This window comes from Zingiber officinale, chromosome 4A, assembly GCF_018446385.1.
Source record: "Zingiber officinale cultivar Zhangliang chromosome 4A, Zo_v1.1, whole genome shotgun sequence".
Classification (NCBI taxonomy): domain Eukaryota; kingdom Viridiplantae; phylum Streptophyta; class Magnoliopsida; order Zingiberales; family Zingiberaceae; genus Zingiber; species Zingiber officinale.
This window is the reverse complement of record NC_055992.1, coordinates 5928163-5945724: the sequence shown is the minus strand read 5'-3', so window position 1 is coordinate 5945724 and position 17562 is coordinate 5928163. Positions and strand designations below refer to the sequence as shown.

At 41.2% G+C, this 17562-nt stretch overlaps 2 protein-coding genes across 7 annotated transcripts; both read right to left on the bottom strand.

Moving 5' to 3' along the window:
* Positions 1–50: 50 nt before the first annotated feature.
* LOC121969394 lies at positions 51–5619 on the bottom strand. Of its 6 annotated transcripts, XM_042519483.1 has the most exons (13): positions 4740–5619; positions 4607–4656; positions 4140–4410; positions 3997–4071; positions 3823–3893; positions 3622–3754; positions 3141–3237; positions 2952–3018; positions 1976–2074; positions 1729–1818; positions 974–1128; positions 560–661; positions 51–340 (listed from the first exon to the last, which is right to left on the bottom strand). In XM_042519483.1, the coding sequence occupies exons 3-13, from the start codon at positions 4393–4395 to the stop codon at positions 211–213; spliced, it is 1275 nt and encodes a 424-aa protein (XP_042375417.1). In that variant the 5' UTR covers positions 4396–4410; positions 4607–4656; positions 4740–5619; the 3' UTR covers positions 51–210. The 6 variants fall into 6 exon arrangements, with proteins under 6 accessions (XP_042375417.1, XP_042375416.1, XP_042375418.1 ...); XM_042519482.1 differs by having other exon boundaries at positions 4607–5619; XM_042519484.1 differs by lacking the exon at positions 4607–4656 and having other exon boundaries at positions 5293–5619.
* Positions 5620–6732: 1113 nt separating this feature from the next.
* Positions 6733–8691, bottom strand: LOC121969393 (pentatricopeptide repeat-containing protein At5g66520-like). Its single transcript, XM_042519479.1, has one exon. It carries the CDS (start codon positions 8653–8655, stop codon positions 7066–7068), a length of 1590 nt encoding a protein of 529 aa, XP_042375413.1. The 5' UTR covers positions 8656–8691; the 3' UTR covers positions 6733–7065.
* Positions 8692–17562: the final 8871 nt, after the last annotated feature.

Genomic DNA, 17562 nt, shown 5'->3' with positions numbered 1-17562 from the left:
TTTCCTCCCTCTACTGAAATTAAATTGAAAACTATTTTTAAACCAAAAAAAACAAAAATCTGCAACATTTTTTAGTTTCTATCAGAAGTATATCACCAGGGAATCGATTTTACTGTACTTTCAAGTATATTATTTCAAAAAACCACCAAAAAAACTATAATTTTTTAACTGTCAAAGATTACAATATATGCAAGGAATATCATTATGAGATCATCCAGCCAGCTTGTTCAAATTGTTGATGCTTTCTTGATTCCAAGCATGGTCCACCTCTGGAAGTCGATAATTGTCTGGTTTAAGAGCCACCGCAAAATCTGGTAACGTCGGCGCTCTCTCAAGGATCCTGAAATGGAGGATATGTCAATTCGTGTGGAACACAACCTCTATCAAGAGAATGTAGTTTGTCTTTGGATTTTTAAAGTCAGTTTGAGATGCACAAGAAGATATCTTGTGTAGGATACAAAGCGATAGACATTTTCTGAGATCTAAATCAATTAAAGACAAACCATAATAGAATGAATGAATTGCACTAGATTTGATTGACACATGTAGATGTAGGCACCTGTCTTGACTGTAGAGGTCCTGATTTATGCGAACCTTGTTCGCCGCATCTTTCGGGATTTTCTCGTATAGATATTTCATAGAACCCCAGGAAGGAGGATTCCTACAATAAAAGAAACAAAGTACTGCATGTAAGAAGTCATTTACTTTGGGTGTTCCAGGAGGAAAGTGTGCTCCGATGCCAAGCATTGGCCTTGGTTGCTTAAGACAGACTAGAAGTAAAAGCTACTTGCAGAAGTAAATCTTTAGATTCATGCAAATTTCACCATTCAGACAAGTTGTTTTCTCTTAGTAGATCATGCAGCTGTTGTTTGAATAGAAAAACAGAGATACTTTTTAGAAGGAAAGATAGAAAAGCTTGCTTTATCAAAGAAAAGGAACCTAAATAGTTGTAAATAAACATTAGGAGAATCACCTCGATGTAGGAGGCATTGCATTGAATGCATCAGATGCCTTTTTGCTTTGTTTAAGAAACTCTTCAGCAGTTTGGAGAGCAGCGACTGCCATCCTATGGGATTTCTCAGTGTTACCCTCATCAAGAATAACACCATGATAATAATAAGCAGCAGCCTGTTGTTGCAAGAACATGATATTAAGCCAGAGAAAAGAAATATGCTTGACAAAAGATTTCTGTGTCTTGAATTCAATGGTTTCTGTGAATTGTTGAATTCTGCTAGAGATGAATATCACAAATTTAAAGCCTCACTAATTTCCTTGCCTAATAAGCAAGTCTTTAAGCGATGTCCTAAGAATGCATAAATGAGTACCCCTAATTAGGTAACGATCTTCGATCACAAAGTCAACCAAATCATAATAGTCCTCATTACTAATATCTCAAAAAACATCTCGAAGTCAGCTACTGTCATGTTCATTTGGTGTAATGTAGCTATTGCATGACTTAATGCATTAGCGGGCTTATTGTCTGTTTTAGACAAAGGTATATTCTTGAAGGAATTTTACCCACTTAGCATTGGCAAGTCATTCTAGTCCAGCCACATAAGCCCTAACAATTCTCTAGTATTTTTTTTCTCTGATCAGACACTGACAATCTTAGTTTTGTATGTATATTAAGAATTTTATTTCATAGCGTCAATACATGATAGCAAATTTAGAACTCGAGCCTGTAAATTTCCATACCTAGAAAATAATTATGAGAACCAAAAGACTGACCTTTGCTTCAACATACTTCCACTTGATAAATAGTTGATGTTTTCCTCTCCAACCTTCAGCTAAGGGATACTTTGTGATGCTGTCCTCTGCCTGAAGGGAGACCAAAAAATTATTAACTCAAATTATGTACATGAGTTTCAACTTTTTATTTAAAATATAATAAAGAAATAGAGAGTTTGTAAAGCAAAGTAATAGGCAGAAGTCCAATTTGCCTAACAAGTGTAAGACGATTAGAATGTTACAATACCTGATGCCAGCACTTAAGCATCTCACATGCTAGCCTCCTCTTGACAGCCAGTGTAGCCTTGGGACTATCCATTGCCATTCCTAGTTGAATATCCACGCTCTATACCGACAATGGAAATGGAGACCTAATTAGTGAGTGAAAAACTAAATATCCAACTCAATAGTACAGTAGTGATGTTGAAGTGAAATCATATGCTAATCCATATTAGACAGCTAAAAGAGATACTTTTGAAATTAATATTGAGAAGAACATGATCTTACAATGCTTATGTAAGTTCCCTTAGTGTTACGTGAATTTGTATAATATCTAATACAAAATTCTTACAAACATTAAACCAGCTGCTTTTAATTGTGAAGTATCTGATCGAACTAGGTTTGGCTCTAATTTTAGTGCCACGAGAATGAAACTAAGCCACACACAAAGTTTGAAAATGAAAAATTTTGCAATCGAAAGTTTAAAGTGGAACTTTTATGAACACAATCCTAATAAAAATAGGGAAACAAATAAGCAAATTGGGAAATAATATTATCCTCGTTAATTGATGTTGAAATTGAAAGATGAAAAACCAAATAGATTAATTACCAAATGTCTCATATTATTACCAAACCCCACATGTCGGGATTTAAAATTTAAAAATTCTCAAATTAGATTCTTTTTCTACATCAATGTTACTTTTCCCGATCTGATAATCAAATAGAATCCAGGCATTTCATTCTATATATCTAAATGATACCTTTCCTGTGTTCTATGTTCTAATTCATATAACAGAAATAGTTTGATTCTATGCACCTTTGAAGTTTAAACTTAACTTGTCAATACATCTTTCTCTGTAAAATTCTATTGTACTTGATTGCATTGCTAGATTGCATGGAAGAGGACTAATAGAAAAATGTAGTATTGCAACAAAGCAGTCAGTACTGAGATAATGTTACACAAAGGGAGATCAAGAAAAGGATCTCAGAGGAAAGAAGCATACCTGACCCAATGCTTGCATAAGAAGAGAGTGGAGCACTCCTTCAGCGAGATCGACAGGAAGATCCATCCTACCAATAGTGAAAATGAAAAGGTCACACAACATGTAAATTTCAATATTGTCTGAAGTTAACATGGCAAGTAATGCATAGGTCACACAACATTATGGACAAAAAATACATGGAATGCTGACCTTAGATCAGGAGGAAGTTGAGGAAGAACATGTTGAATAGCGCAATCCAAATAACCAGCTGCTTTTAAGAATAGATCAATTGCAGTCCTCCTACTCTCTGTAAAGGAGCAGCAAAAAGAAGAATGGCAATTTGGTTATAAAATTTAGATTTACACAGACTGAAATAGTAAATTTGACATGAAAAATGTAAATATAGTTAATCTGGGAGAAATGCTTTTGGAGAGAAAAACTCAGAGTGAAATAAGAGTTTGATTATACAAGTAGTACTAATAGTTAAAAAAACAATTGAAAGCTACACCCCATAAATGCATTGAAAGTTCCACTCTTTGAATCATGCTCATCGTTATGACACCACTAAGTTTGCAATAAAGGAAATGAACATCTAACAGAAAATATCTAAAGAACCATCTTGATCAAGGATAATTTTGACTGCATAGAAGATATTCTCTATCAGTTCCATAAATCCAATCTAGACATATACCTTCAGAAATTTTTAAATTGGTATCACTAGATGTTTTAGGAAGAAGCAAGGAGTTGGCTTCAGAAAAGCACAGCATGGCCATCAAGTGCAGAATTGAGAGCACCTCGTACCAAGCATTTGCAATTTTTGTTTCCTGCAATAGAATCAGCCATCATTCCTGCTTCTTCTAACCCTATGGTACAAATAAAAGGTGTAACTGACATATAGAACCACCTCAGCATCATCCTCCTGGTTAGTCCATACAAAGTGAACACTGTCTACTAGCTGACTTCCTGTAAATTTCACACTAATGTCAAAAGTTGGAAACAAATTGAACAAATATGATGTAAACACTGAAAACAGAGAAGATAACAGGACAGAAGTGAAGCATATTACCATCTTTTACCAAACCAAGAAGGACTGGTAAGTAGTCTTCAAGAGCCTGCCGAAGATCAGCCAAACTAGAACCTCCTGCATGCACAAAAGGATTGGTACTTTGTCTACTCAATTTACACAAACAGGATAAAGTCTAGGCAAACCATGCTGAGTTGCCGTTTTCCTCCTGGGCTTCGCCACAGTAGGGGCCTCTTGAGCAGCCATAACTACAATTCTGGTCCTCAAGGCTGACAGACGTTCGATCAAACTCCTCGGCAGGCTATCACCAAGTGACTGAAACAAGTCCACGCTTTTTGGGACTCGCAACCCGGGTACAAAAACTGCCACCTCCCCCACATTCCCTGGCCGTTTTCTGTTTCCGATATCTGAATCCTTTTCTTTAGAAACCAGGCATCCCATATTCGAGTCTTAGTTCTAACAAATACAAAATGGACCAACTATCAGCTCCGAGAAGTCCCTAAAGAATGAATCGATCCTATTTTTTTGGAAGATAACCAAGTCACTCTTAGGACAACAAGGAAACTGACGGAGCAGGAAACTTTTCCCTCGATCCTCGGGGACTACCCGACAAATCAATGAAATAGTTTGTCAGCGACTTCCCGGAACATACCAGATGAATAAATTCTCATGCATGAAGATGGAAGATTCCACAAGGAAGCGCTGAAACGTGGCACCGAAAGCTTGCAGTCAACGAAGCTCGGAAAATATTAATAAATGCCAACTAAAAAGGGACAGTAGCTCACGGGTATTGAATCATTACTCTGACACTTCATACTCGGTCCAATCTCACAAGTCCATCTACAACCGAGCAATCAAATAGGTCGGTCGGTTCTTCTTTCGACCATTCGTTGCCAAACAGAAATTAGTTGGCCCGTTTCTTGATCTCTACGTGACAAATCGCACGCCAGCCCGCAAAGACATAAAAGAAAGAGAAGAGTACAGGCAAGCTAAACCAGCAATGAAAGGAGATTCCTTTTAGCTTGTCCCGCTATGAGAGCCTCACGTTTCCGCTTGAATAAAGCCACGAAACAAACGTCAAAGCAAAGAAGAGCTTTTGCCGGGGAGAAAAGAAATTCATACAGATGACTTCATCGAAAGAGTAATAGCTCGAGTAAAGGCTTTCCAAACTATAAATTCAAGCACGCAAATGAACAGTGCACTCAAAAACCTCGTGGAAATTATCCAATAAAGAAGGGAAAACTCCAACTTGGAGGCAATTCGAGCTATAACAAATACTTTCCGAAGCAACAACTGAAACACCACGAGAAGAGGAAGCAAATGACTAAAAAATGTTACTTTGCAGTCACGGGTTTCAAATCTCGTCGCTCTACTGCGCCTCAGTGGAAGAGGGAAATAAGATCGAGGTGCGAATCAGCGCTTTCAGATCAACTAGTGTGCGACCATGGATTTGTGGGAATAGGAGAGCCCCCTCGAGAACAGCACACTCTCTTCTCACTCCTTTCAGCCTCACCGAAAGGGAAGAAACCTAGAATTCAGGAGAAATTTTGGCAGGAATATGGACAAGGGAACCGAACGGTTAAGAGGAACCGAAAGAGGCAGGATAGGGCGGTCGATGAGAGGAATTCTACGCGCGGCACTGAAGGGCGGCCTTGGTTTGGATCCGGAGGAAAAGATTCGCTGTATACAAGCCGAGAAGGGAGAGTGGGAGACCGATCACAGTCAAACCTAACTCACGATCCAAGACACGAATAAAGATTACGGAACGCAAATGAATTCACAGAGTTCGTGGAACCAATCGTGAGTAAAAGTGTAGCCATGATTTTTTTTTTATTTCCATAAGTCATTTGTATGATGTGGGCGGAAAATTATTATTATTATTTTTCATATTCAATAATATTTTTCTTGATCTGGCCATTGTGTCGATCCACCTATTCTTCTAAAGAATAGTTAACAGTTGTTCTCTTGGAGTGCTGTGATATAATACAATAATTAAAATATGAGGTGTTATCATATGAAATTTTAAAATTAAAATTTGATGGAATAAGTGTTTACTTATGCCTTAGTTATATGTACTAATGATGATTAATAGGCATCCGTGATTTACCTTCTCTATATTGATTTAAGGATGAATTGACAAAGGCATTAGGAATAAACGAATCATTTTCATCACCTGAAACAATAATTAATAGTTAAATGAGTTGGATCAATCCGTTGGAGTTTAGTTTTAACTTGTGTTAAGATGTTTATGGAGTTTGGTTAGTTGATATTTTGAATATTTTTTATATTTTATTTTATTTTTAATAATTCTTGTGTTTAAATTTCATCCCAACTAATTCTAAAGATAAACGATATTCTCTCTTAATTCGTCAACGGAATAAATCTAGAGACCTTCGGAATATACAGTGGGGGTTAAACTTTTCATCTTTGATACTACTTATCTAATTACTCCTAGATTGATTAGCATGCAGAGATCTCTTGTTTAATGATTGTTATTCTGTTTCCATGGAATATGCTCTAACTCTCTGATTATTAATTAGTATGATAATAGTATTTTACATAAAGAAAAAAGGAAAATGTCTTCATATACAGTTTATATAATCATTGTCTTTGAAAAATACAACTTGTGAAACAAAATTCTTATTATAGAGTGATAATCTTTTTCTCCCTTATGCTGCTAATCAAAGAACAAATAGTATAGATCAAAATGAGTTGTATATCAGTCAGAATCTATAAGGGGCAAGGCAATCACTTTCTTGGATAGCTCTGGCCTCCAAATCAAGCAAGTTCATCTTATTTCAATCACTGAGAAACTTGCACTTGAATTTCTGAAATGATTATCACAATTATCTGATTCTTCAAATGCGAAAATGACGAACCAAAGAAAAGATGGTCACCATTTACAATTTTTTAGCTTTCATGCTGGTGGAAAGTAAATTCACTTCCAATTATTCAAAGTAAAGCTCTAAGGGGCCTGCAGCAGCTGCTGAATAATATAACACTATCTACAGCGAAAACCCGATAAAAACTACATTGACACCAAAATTTTGAGAGATATTTTCTCAGTTTACATATGAATCTCTGATTTGTCTTCAAGGAAGAGACCAGTGATCAGTTGGCTTGAACTGGCTCAACTTGGCTCTTCCCGGGGAATTTTGCAGCCTTCCGCTGTTTCAGCAATTTCCTCACCATGGACATGTCGTCCCATCTCCTTGCAGCACCATATAAGTTTGCCAACAAGACATATCTCCCACCGTGATGCGGCTCCAAATCAATCAACTGCTTCCCTACTTTCTCGCCCAATTCCACATTTCCATGAATCCTACAGGCACCAGCAAGGGCTCCCCACAGTCCTGGATGGGGTTCCACCGGCATAGTCTCCACAAACTCAAGAGCTTCTTTGAATAGCCCTGCCCTACCGAGCAAATCAACCATGCAACCATAGTGCTCTTCAAGGGGTCTAATCCTGTAAACTCGAGTCATCGTATCGAAGAATTGCTGGCCTTCAGTGATCAACCCCGCGTGGCTACAGGCACTCAGCAGTCCAATGAAGGTTATTGCATTTGGCTCCAAACCAGTCAACTGCATCTTCCAGAAGAGAGCCAGTGCTGGCATTTCAGAGCCATTCATGGCCAGGCCAGCGATCAATGAGTTCCATGTATACACGTTCTTCTCGGGCATCACATTGAAGACAGCAATGGCCTTTGTTACGCTCCCGCATTTGCCATACATGTCCACCAAAGCTGTGCCTAGGATGATGCTCATCTCGACCATATGCTCCATGATGTACTTATGTAGCCACTCCCCTTGATTCAAATCCCTTAACTGTGCACAAGCAGACACTGCGCTGACCAATGCTGATTCATTTGGGGTGACATTCCTTACGACCATTTCTCTGAACACTGTCAACGCCTCCTTGCAACGTCCTGATTGTGCAAAACCTGAAATAATCGAGCTCCATGAAGCCAGATTTCTGTCAGGCATTTTGTCAAAAAGCTGCAGTGCTTCCATGGTATTCCCTTCCTTTGCATACCCTGCAACCATAGCATTCCATGAAATGGGATTTCTTTCAGGCATTTGATCGAACAACCACCGCGCGCAATCCAACTGCCGGCAATTCGAGTACCCAGTAACCAGTGCGGTCCTCGATACAACATCCGCTACGTCAACATTCTCGTCGAACAGCTTCCGGGCGGAGACCATGTCGCCCCAATCCGAGTACATGGTGATAGCATTGTTGACGACGAACACGTCGGAGTCGAGCCCGTGCTTCACCGCGTGGCAGTGGACTCCCTGACCAAGGCCCCTGGACCCAAGCACCGAGCACGAACGGATCAGGAAGGGGAAGGTGAGCCGGTCCGGCCAGATGCCAGAGCGAAGCATGCGGGAGTAGAGGTGGATGGACTCAACCGGGCGAGGACTGCGGGAAAGCGCGCGGAACATGGTGTTGTACATGAAGGGAGTGGGGCGTTCGATACTGGCAAAGAGGGCGCGGGCATGGTGGAGGTCGCCGGAGGAAGGAACAGCGCAGCTGGCGAGGAGCCGAGCGACGGTGAAGGCATCGGAGGAGAGACCGGAGGTGACTACGAGCGCATGGACGCGCCTGAGCTCGGAAGGGGCGGGGAAGGCGGCGAGGCATCGGGAGAGATCGGGGTGGTGGAGGAGCTCCAGTTTTCGCGAGACGAATCCTACGGCGGCCATTCCGTTCCGTCCATTTTGATTTTTTTTTTCCCAACTTTTTATAAATAAAAAATGACGTTAACACCGGGTAGATTATAATGGGCAAATTAAACATTTTTTTTTAAAAAAAATCTTGAATGCTAATAAAATAGAAATATTTAATACATTTTAGCTGATCATTTCTCCTGTTTACCTCATTCTAACTCCCTCCTCTATTATATTATTATTTATATTTAAATAAATTTTATTTTATTTTATTATTATTAATAAAATTATATTTTATTTTTCACTTCCTCATTTTATACCACCTAATTTATCTTTTAAATAAATTAAATATTAATTTAAATTTAACCTTCTTTTTTCACATCAACACAAGCATGTTAACTCACCATGCCTGTGAAAAAAGAAAAAAAATCTAACTCCTGCTTTCACTTGAATTCATGAGAATTTACTACTCTAGTGACTTTCATATTGAAGATTGTATCAGGAGAAATTTTCAGAGCATTTACAAGATTGCAAAGAATAGAAGAATCTTCAGAGGATGGATGAAGTTTAAGCGATTTAATCTTTTGTTCTTTCATTCCACATAATTTGGGAAAGCATAACTGTTAGGTAAAAATTGCACCATTTGCCTCGGAAGCAATGGTATATACAGAAAAAAATCTTAAGAAAATATTCAGAAATAAACACATAAATTTATCATCCATCATTTTATTTTTTATAGACCCCATCATTTTCTATGTCTATCTTAAACATTTTCCATCTCTTTCATGTACATATCATTTTTCTTGCCTCAATTGCTCCACTAGAGAAGAAGGTACCCAAGAAGAAAAAGAAACAAAGGCAAATAGAAACATCATAGGAGAAATGAAATCAAATTATAAGAGAATTAACTATCTAAAACAGCAGAAATATAAGAATATAAACTTGACAGAAGGTCATGTCAGCATTTCAAAACAATTTTATCATTCTACAAGATTTTTTTTTCTCACATTAAAAAATGAATTAATAGTTAATAGCAAAAAATATACTTCATACCTTTCACAAGAAACCTTTTTAATGATTCATCTGCTTCTAGCTCCTTACCATTATCTCTATCCGGGCACATTGAACTATTGCGAGAAAGAGCCTGCTGTGGGCACATATTTAACTCAAATCTTTACCTTGGCTATAAATGAAAGTAATTTGTATACTATGTTATTCGTGCAAAATCAAAACAATGACATCGAGAATTCCACTCACCGGAATCTTTGGACTTTCAGAGCAACATAAATCAGGTGGTTGTCCAAGACTTTCTATATCCACAACTGTGTCGGACACTTTATCCATATGGTATGTTCTACTTCTGCTGGATAATGTATTAGAAGGATTCATCAAGAAGTCAATAAAAAGATAATCACAAATAAGAGAAAGACTGGTTGACTAGGAATAATTGTGAAGAATTGCACCAGGTACTGATAGGGATGACAATTTTTCATGTAAGTTTGGGGTCCTGTGGAAAAAATTTGAAATGAGGATGGGGATCTCTGATTTTTTGAGAATGGGGTTGGTATAGGAATACTATCTTCATCCCCGAACCCGTCCCGAATATTGTTATTATTAATATTAATAAATAATAATATGATTTTTTAAAAAATATTAATAATAGTGTTAATATTAATATTAAAATTTTTAAAAATATTAATAATAATATTATTATTATTATTGATATTAATATTAATATTATCATTAATAATAATTATTAAATAATAATAATAATATAAATTAAATTTGGGAATGGGGCGGGAATGGGGATTTGATTCCCATGGGTTCAGGTTCGGAGAATCCCCGAATCCAAAAAAATGAGAACAGGGCGGGGATGAGAATGACAAACCCGTCCTCGTTCCGTCCCATTGTCATCCCTAGATATTGAAATTTTATAATTCTTAACGTTTCAAGTGCATTAACTTTGTAATGGCAATCATGTCACTTCTTGAGATACACAACATAAAAACTTGATTGATACTTATGAAGTTTGAACCTTTTTTTCTCAAACCATCCCAGCCAAGTATCTATAAGAATGATATAGACTCAAGGGAGATAGAATTAGCTTCCCTAATTCAGAACCCAATAAAATTGAAATATAAGAGATTTCATTTCTCTTAATTTCCAATTCCAACCTCTCTAATTTTTTTTTGTAAAGATGTTAGGCTAACTACTTACCTTTGAAACTTTAAGTCAATCATAAATGAGTATGAATCTTGTCAGTCCCTTATGGGTTATCTTTTCAAATTTTAGGAAATAAAAAAAGTACCGAATCGAGAAACCATTTTCTCATTTTGGGGCAATAAGGAGAGATGAAAATCTCTAGTAATCTAACGATGAAGGAGACACATTCAAGCAAATGAAAACTCTTTAAAACTCTCGATGAGAATTCCTTTTCCCATCACAAACTAAGAAAGTTCCCTTTTGAACACACTGAAGATTCTTATTCTTTCTTTTTTAAAAAAGAAGAAGTAGAAGTAGAAGTAGAAGATTCAAGGTATAAAAAAAAATCTGTTAAAATATTTTGACCATTCCCAAATCCATTAAAGAAATAAATGGAGGTCGCCAGCACTTTGAATTTTCTTCTTCGCTCAATCGCAAGGACGGGTGACGCACAAGTCGCACCACTGGTATCCTTTCTACAACCAAAGACTTGTTTGTCTTTCAGTATTTTGGTGTTGCATACTATTCGTTTTCTTAAATGAAACTTCTTAGTTATTGAACACCAAAATTACTTTAAAATTTGTTTCCATAAATTTGCGCAGGTGCCTGAATATTCAGGCTCTTATGTGAAGAGGATATATGTAAGATGGCTTTTGAGCTCATTTTTGCTTTTGATGAAGGCATTTCCCTAGGCAGCAAAGAAAATCTAACTATTACACAAGTTAAACAATACTGTGAAATGGAGAGCCATGAAGGAATACTGCATAAGTTGGTCATCGAAAGCTAGTGAGATCGATAAAAGCAAGGTATATTTTATATCTATTCTGCTTGTACATACATGCATAAAAAGGTACGAGGGAACTAGATAATGATGGGGCAATGTTGGGAATTATTTATAAAAATCCCTAGATATGATAATATGAAGTCTTTGGAATTGGTTAATTAAAACATAATTAAGGTACAGTTATGATACATATTCATGAAGTTCATGCATTTTTTCGGATAGTTGTTAAGGCCCAATAGACCCTCAACCTTTTTCTATTAGGGCTTGAGGTCCACATTGACCGCTTAAATTGAAGGAGAACAAAACTTGAATATACCCAATGTAGTTTAATGATAAGAGAAAAATGACAGAAAATTTAAGTTGGATGAATTTGAAGTACTTGTTACTAGGAGTTTAGATATCTTAGAGCTATTATTAAATTGGAAGAAGATATTGATTGAGATATTTTTAGAAATAGTAGGTGGTTGAAATGGAGGCACATTTGCATTAATGTGTGTGATTATTGCATGCATCTTGGAAATTTTTATAACATCTTAGTATGTTAAGAAGATGTAAACATGTTAAAAGATTGTTGTAGATTTTATAGTTAGTTAATTCGAGCTAATTAAAGGTGTCAGGAATTAGGGTGAGTATTCGATTAATTCGGTATTAATTTTGTATAAATTTTTTTTATTATTTTTTAACACTATGTGAAAATATGAGATAGACTTCGTCACTATTTACTTCGGCAATTAGTAATTACGAAGTAATATATGATAGTTAACTTCGATAATAAATTTGATACAGTAAATTTAATTTTAGACTTCGTAGGTTTAAAAATATGGGTTTCACTTTTAATTTTATCTGATATTTGACTTCATAATTTATATTCGATAAAGTAATAAGTTATAAAATAAAATTTATATGTTTAAGGGTGGAAGTAATAAGTGGATGGGTTAAAATTTATGATATAACTTGAACCGGTCTACTTGATACAGTTTTTATCTGGCATAGTCTTATATAACTTTAAAACATGTAGTCTTTTAAGGTATCTTGCCAAGTGACCAACCTTTTGTCCATTTACAGATTGTCCAAGTAATAAAAATAACTTGAATGAAGCACATATGATTCTTGTGGAAATATTGTGATCCTGTCCGACCGTTGAGTTGACAGACGCTGGAGATGTGACACGCTCCGTTGTCTCTGACTGTTGGTGTAGATCTTCGGTGAACCTGCAAAGAAGTCGAGCCGGGAGGGGTTTCCCGGCGACGGCCCTCTGACGCTCAAGTCAGGTAATGGGAGAGGCAACATAACTGTGGCTACAGTGAAGATTTTGCATACCTTTGTCGAAGTCTGGGGTCCTTATATAGGACCCCGGGGAGGCGCGGGCACGCTTCTCTATGCGTGCACGCTTCCCCAAACATACCTTAACGAGCCCCTGTTAGAAAAGTACGTCTGGCGCCATTCCGCAATCGTCCGGGCATATCCCGGATGTGACGGTAGAAGTTTCCACCGTATGATCCTGTGTACGGCCCGGCCGCCAGCCATGCTGCCTGTCGGCGGCAGACGTCTCGAGGATGATGTTATCCCCTGTCTCTTTTGTCCTCTTGAGCTTCCTGTTTGTTCCAGGGCTGAGCGGTTCGGCCGCTCGGCGGGCGTATCATTTCTGCCTCGGTCGTATGCTCGGATGAGATTGCTCCTGCCTGATTTTGTTGCCTTGTGCCCCGGCCGAACGGACAGCCCAATCGGCCCTGAAACCTTTTTACCTGAGCGTCGGAAACCCGACCCCTAGTCGGGTTGTCTTTTATTCCATAGGGGATTCCCGGCCGGTCGGCCCTCTCAGTCCGGTCGATCGGGTCTCAGGGTTGAATCTCTTAACCTTTGACCTCCGCGTGTCATTGACCTTCTGCCGATGAGGGTCCCCCATCCTTATCACCGGATCACATGCTTCCCTCTCAAGTCTAATCGAAGGAGGCTCTAAGTCCGTCTGATTAGACTGCCGGTCGGCTTGAGTGACACGGCTCTGCCACTCCTGAAAGTGTACCTTCGCTCGGCTCTAGGGGGGCACATTCGGTCGATCGGCGAGTTGATGGCTATGCCTTGCAGTTTTGATTTCCATCCTCTGCTTATCGCGCTAGTGTTCTGGGGGCGGTCGGAGTCGTTGGGTCTCGTCGTCGGGTCTCCTCGGAGCTCGCGTCCATCCTCGTTAAGTTGCCCACGCGCGAGTAATGGCGCTCATTAAATGCCTCCCAATCGCTGATCGCCACTTGGCCAGTCCCCCGTCATCGTACGGCGAGGGCGTCAACTTCGATTAGGCAGGCGTCGATTCAAATCTGACGCTCCGATGCTAACGTTTATTTCGATGACCTGGATCGGACGGTTGTGGTGGACCGAGTCCGGGGTTTATGAAGCCCCGACGCAGATTTCCCTTCCATCGTTCCTGCCTTCGGTGTTTCCTCTCGTGTCCTGCTTCCCGACACTCGCTCGTCTCGGTGCTCCGACGAACTCTCGACCTCCTCCTTCACGCTTTGCTCCCAGTAAGCCTTCTTCTATCTCTACTTTCTACCGTTTTCTGCCTTCTGGTGGTCTTTGCCTCCGTTCAATATAGTTTCGCTCTCCTTCGTCCACCTTTTCATTCTTCTTTCCTTGGTCCTTTCTTCCTTGGTACTGTTCCGGCGATGACTAGCACCTCGCAGCCTTCTGACCCCTCTCCTGGCCTATGGTATATGACCATGGTAAGCCGGTTTGACGAGTCTGATGCTGGGCGCTTCCTGAATGAATTTGAACTTCCTTCTGACCATAGACTAGTTTTGGCCACCTCTTCCGATCGGCCCCACAATCCGCCGATCGTCACTGTTTGCTTCTTTCGCGACCAATTTGTGGCCGGTCTGCGCTTTCCTCTACATCCTTTTATCTATGAGGTTTGTAATTATTTCCGCATCCCGCTCGGCCAACTTGTCCCCAACTCTTTTAGGTTGTTGTGCAGCGTAGTAATCCTTTTCAAGCTACACGACATTCCCTTAGTCCCCAGAATTTTCCATTTCTTTTACTATCCCAAACAGTCCGAGTGGGGTACTTTTCTCTTCCAATCGTGGATCGGTCTTGTCTTTTTCGACAAGATGTCGACCTCGAACAAGCACTGGAAGGAAAGTTATTTTTACCTTCGCCTTCCCGAACTGCCATCCTTTCGCACCCAATGGCAGACCGCTGTGCCGAGCCCGGCGGACCTTGGTAAATACAAGAGCTAGCCAGAGTATCTTCATGCAGCCAATCTATTAGTCGGCCAGAGGTTCAACATCAACAAGCTACTGCACGAGGGGGTGTTGTACATATTCGGCTTGAGCCCGATCAGAACGAAGCTTCCGTGCAGCCTGGGTAAGCACTTTCCTTGTCCTTTTTTCCTTTTGGTCTAACTGATTTATTCTTCTTTTATGCAGCTGACATCATGTGGCGCGCTAAGGTTGCTGATCGGCTGAAGTTGAAAGATGCCAAAATGGAGGCGGTGGCAGCCAAGGAGATGGCCGATCGAGGCATCGAGACGGTCGGCTCGCATGAGGGCGAAAGCGAAGGAACTCCAACTAAGGCTCGAGAGTCTGCCGCTCAGATCCCTGCAACTGGAGCGGTTGGGGATGCTATCTCTTCGGCCGGTCAGCAGCCTACGTCAAAGGACGCGGAGCGGTCGGCAGGCGACTCCCCATTGATAATACGCAAGCGACGCCGGACAACCATTGCACATGCGGAGCCGGTGGTTGGGCCAGTCGACGCCCCCTTAGAGGCAATCAACCCGCTACCCGCCGCACTTGAGGCCATCTCGTCTGATCGGACTCCCTCCCAGCTCAACCAGCCAACAGCTTCAATTGGAGCACAACCCGTTAGTTCTTTGCCCCGGGTTCGCCTTCGGCTCAGACTCTCGGGCATTACTTCTGCGCCGCTCGGCAAGTCGTCTAGCGAGTAGTCTCTTCCCAATCCGATCCAAGCGGTCGTCGAGTGATCAAGTTCGTCCTCCATCTTCCTGCCGAGGAGTTCCTTTTGGCGGCGGATCGGCCCACTGCTCCCGAGCATCAAGTTACCATACGAGGGCCGCTTGCCAAGGTGTGGGAGGATGCGAGGGCTCGAGTTGCCCTGATGACTCTCGGTCAGCTAGCGGACAGCCATATGCAGCAAGTCACCGGGGTATGTTTCTTAACATGCTATTATGACGACTTCATAAGGTTTCTGATATTATCCCATCTGAACGCAGCAATGGGTGGAGAACATTGCGGTCAGCAATCGTCTGGCCGCACTGGAGGAGGAGTTGAAGAAACTCTAAATTTCTGGAGGGGCGCCGACTGAGGGGCCCTCGTATGCTACGCTTAGGTCCGAGCTGACCAAGGCAGAAAAACTGCTAGTGACCGAGTGGCACAAGTCCTCCGGCCTGGAAACCAGGGTAGCTGGACTCAAAGCCTAAGTCAAGTCCCATGACCACCAGATCACTGTGGCTACCAACAGAAAAAATAGGGTCGTTGCTGATCTGGACGCGATGAAGGTGCAGGTCCGAGCGCTGGAGTAGCGCGTTACAGAATTGACCTACCTGCTATTTGCTGAACGAGAGAGTCGATCTACCACCGAAGCTAAACTTCAAGCAGATAAGAAAGATCTCCAAGGAGCTCTCGACGCCTCCCGAGCGGCGCTAAAGGAATACCAGGACGGAGAATCTGACCGCTTCAAGGTGATGAAACAGAACTACCTCTGATCGGACGCATTTGGTGACAAGTTTAGCGATCGGCTAGTTCTGTCCTTCGAAGAGGCCATCCGGGCGACAACTGTCTACCTGAAGGCCAAGGGTCATCTTCCTGAGGATACCTCTATTCCTCCTCGGACATGGCCGGCCTGCTGGAAGCTATTCCAGAGTCCATATTCGAGGCCCTGGAGTGAGGAGCACCTTTTTTCTTTGTCTGTTTCAAGGTCTCCTTTGTCTGTTTACCGTTCGGCGTGTTACTGTTATCTGCTCTGTCTTTTGCACTTCTAGACAATTAATCAATATCAAAAACTTATTTTTGTTGCTACTGTTTGAGCCCATACTTTCCGGGCAACATTCGTTAGTGTGCTCCCGGTCGGCGAACTGTTGAATGTAACTTGGAATGTCAGCTTTTGCCCTGTTAGCTTTTCTTTTAGTGCTCCTTGTAATTGCGTCATCCGGTTAACCTTTTTCCCGCATGGAATTTTTTAACTTGGTCGATCGGACGAACGACCTCCTACTATGCCTGGTTTCTCTTAACTCCTCAACTATGTCGCCCGGTCGAACGCCTTTCCATTTTACATGGAATTTCCGCTAGCAACTCGTTAAAGTGCTCTTGCGAGGCGCTGTCTCGACCGGGGGGTTTATAGTCGCCGGTTCGACTCTAGGGTTTAACGTCGGTGCTCGACGGTATTCAGGCCGGAGGGTTTATAGTCGCCGGTTCGACTCTAGGGTTTAACGTCGGTGCTCGACGGTATTCAGGCCGGAGGGTTTATAGTCGACGGTTCGACTCTAAGATTTAACGTTACTGCTCGACGGTATTCCGGCCGGGGGATTTATAGTCGCCGGTTCGACTCTAGGGTTTAACGTCAGAGCTCGACGGTCTTCCGGCCGGGGGGTTTATAGTCGCCGGTTCGACTCTAGGGTTTAACGTCGGAGCTCGACGGTCTTCAGGCCGGAGGGTTTATAGTCGCCGGTTCGACTCTAGGGTTTAACGTCGGTGCTCGACGGTATTCAGGCCGGAGGGTTTATAGTCGCCGGTTCGACTCTAAGATTTAACGTCACTGCTCGACGGTCTTCCGGCCGGGAGATTTATAGTCGCCGGTTCGACTCTAGGGTTTAACGTCAGAGCTCGACGGTCTTCCGGCCGGGGGGTTTATAGTCGCCGGTTCGACTCTAAGATTTAATGTCGCTGCTCGACAGTCTTCCGGCCGGGGGGTTTATAGTCGCCGATTCGACTCTAGGGTTTAACATCGGAGCT

Bases quoted from the DNA above. Each gene is read 5' to 3' on its own strand.
- LOC121969394 (XM_042519482.1), bottom strand. From the start codon at position 4,395: ATGGGATGCCTGGTTTCTAAAGAAAAGGATTCAGATATCGGAAACAGA. The intron at 3,894-3,996 runs GTAATATGCTTC...TGAAATTTACAG, and splicing joins TCTTGGTTTGGTAAAAGATG to GAAGTCAGCTAGTAGACAGT. The intron at 2,075-2,951 runs GTATGCTTCTTT...TTGTCGGTATAG, and splicing joins TTATGCAAGCATTGGGTCAG to AGCGTGGATATTCAACTAGG.
- LOC121969393 (XM_042519479.1), bottom strand. From the start codon at position 8,655: ATGGCCGCCGTAGGATTCGTCTCGCGAAAACTGGAGCTCCTCCACCAC.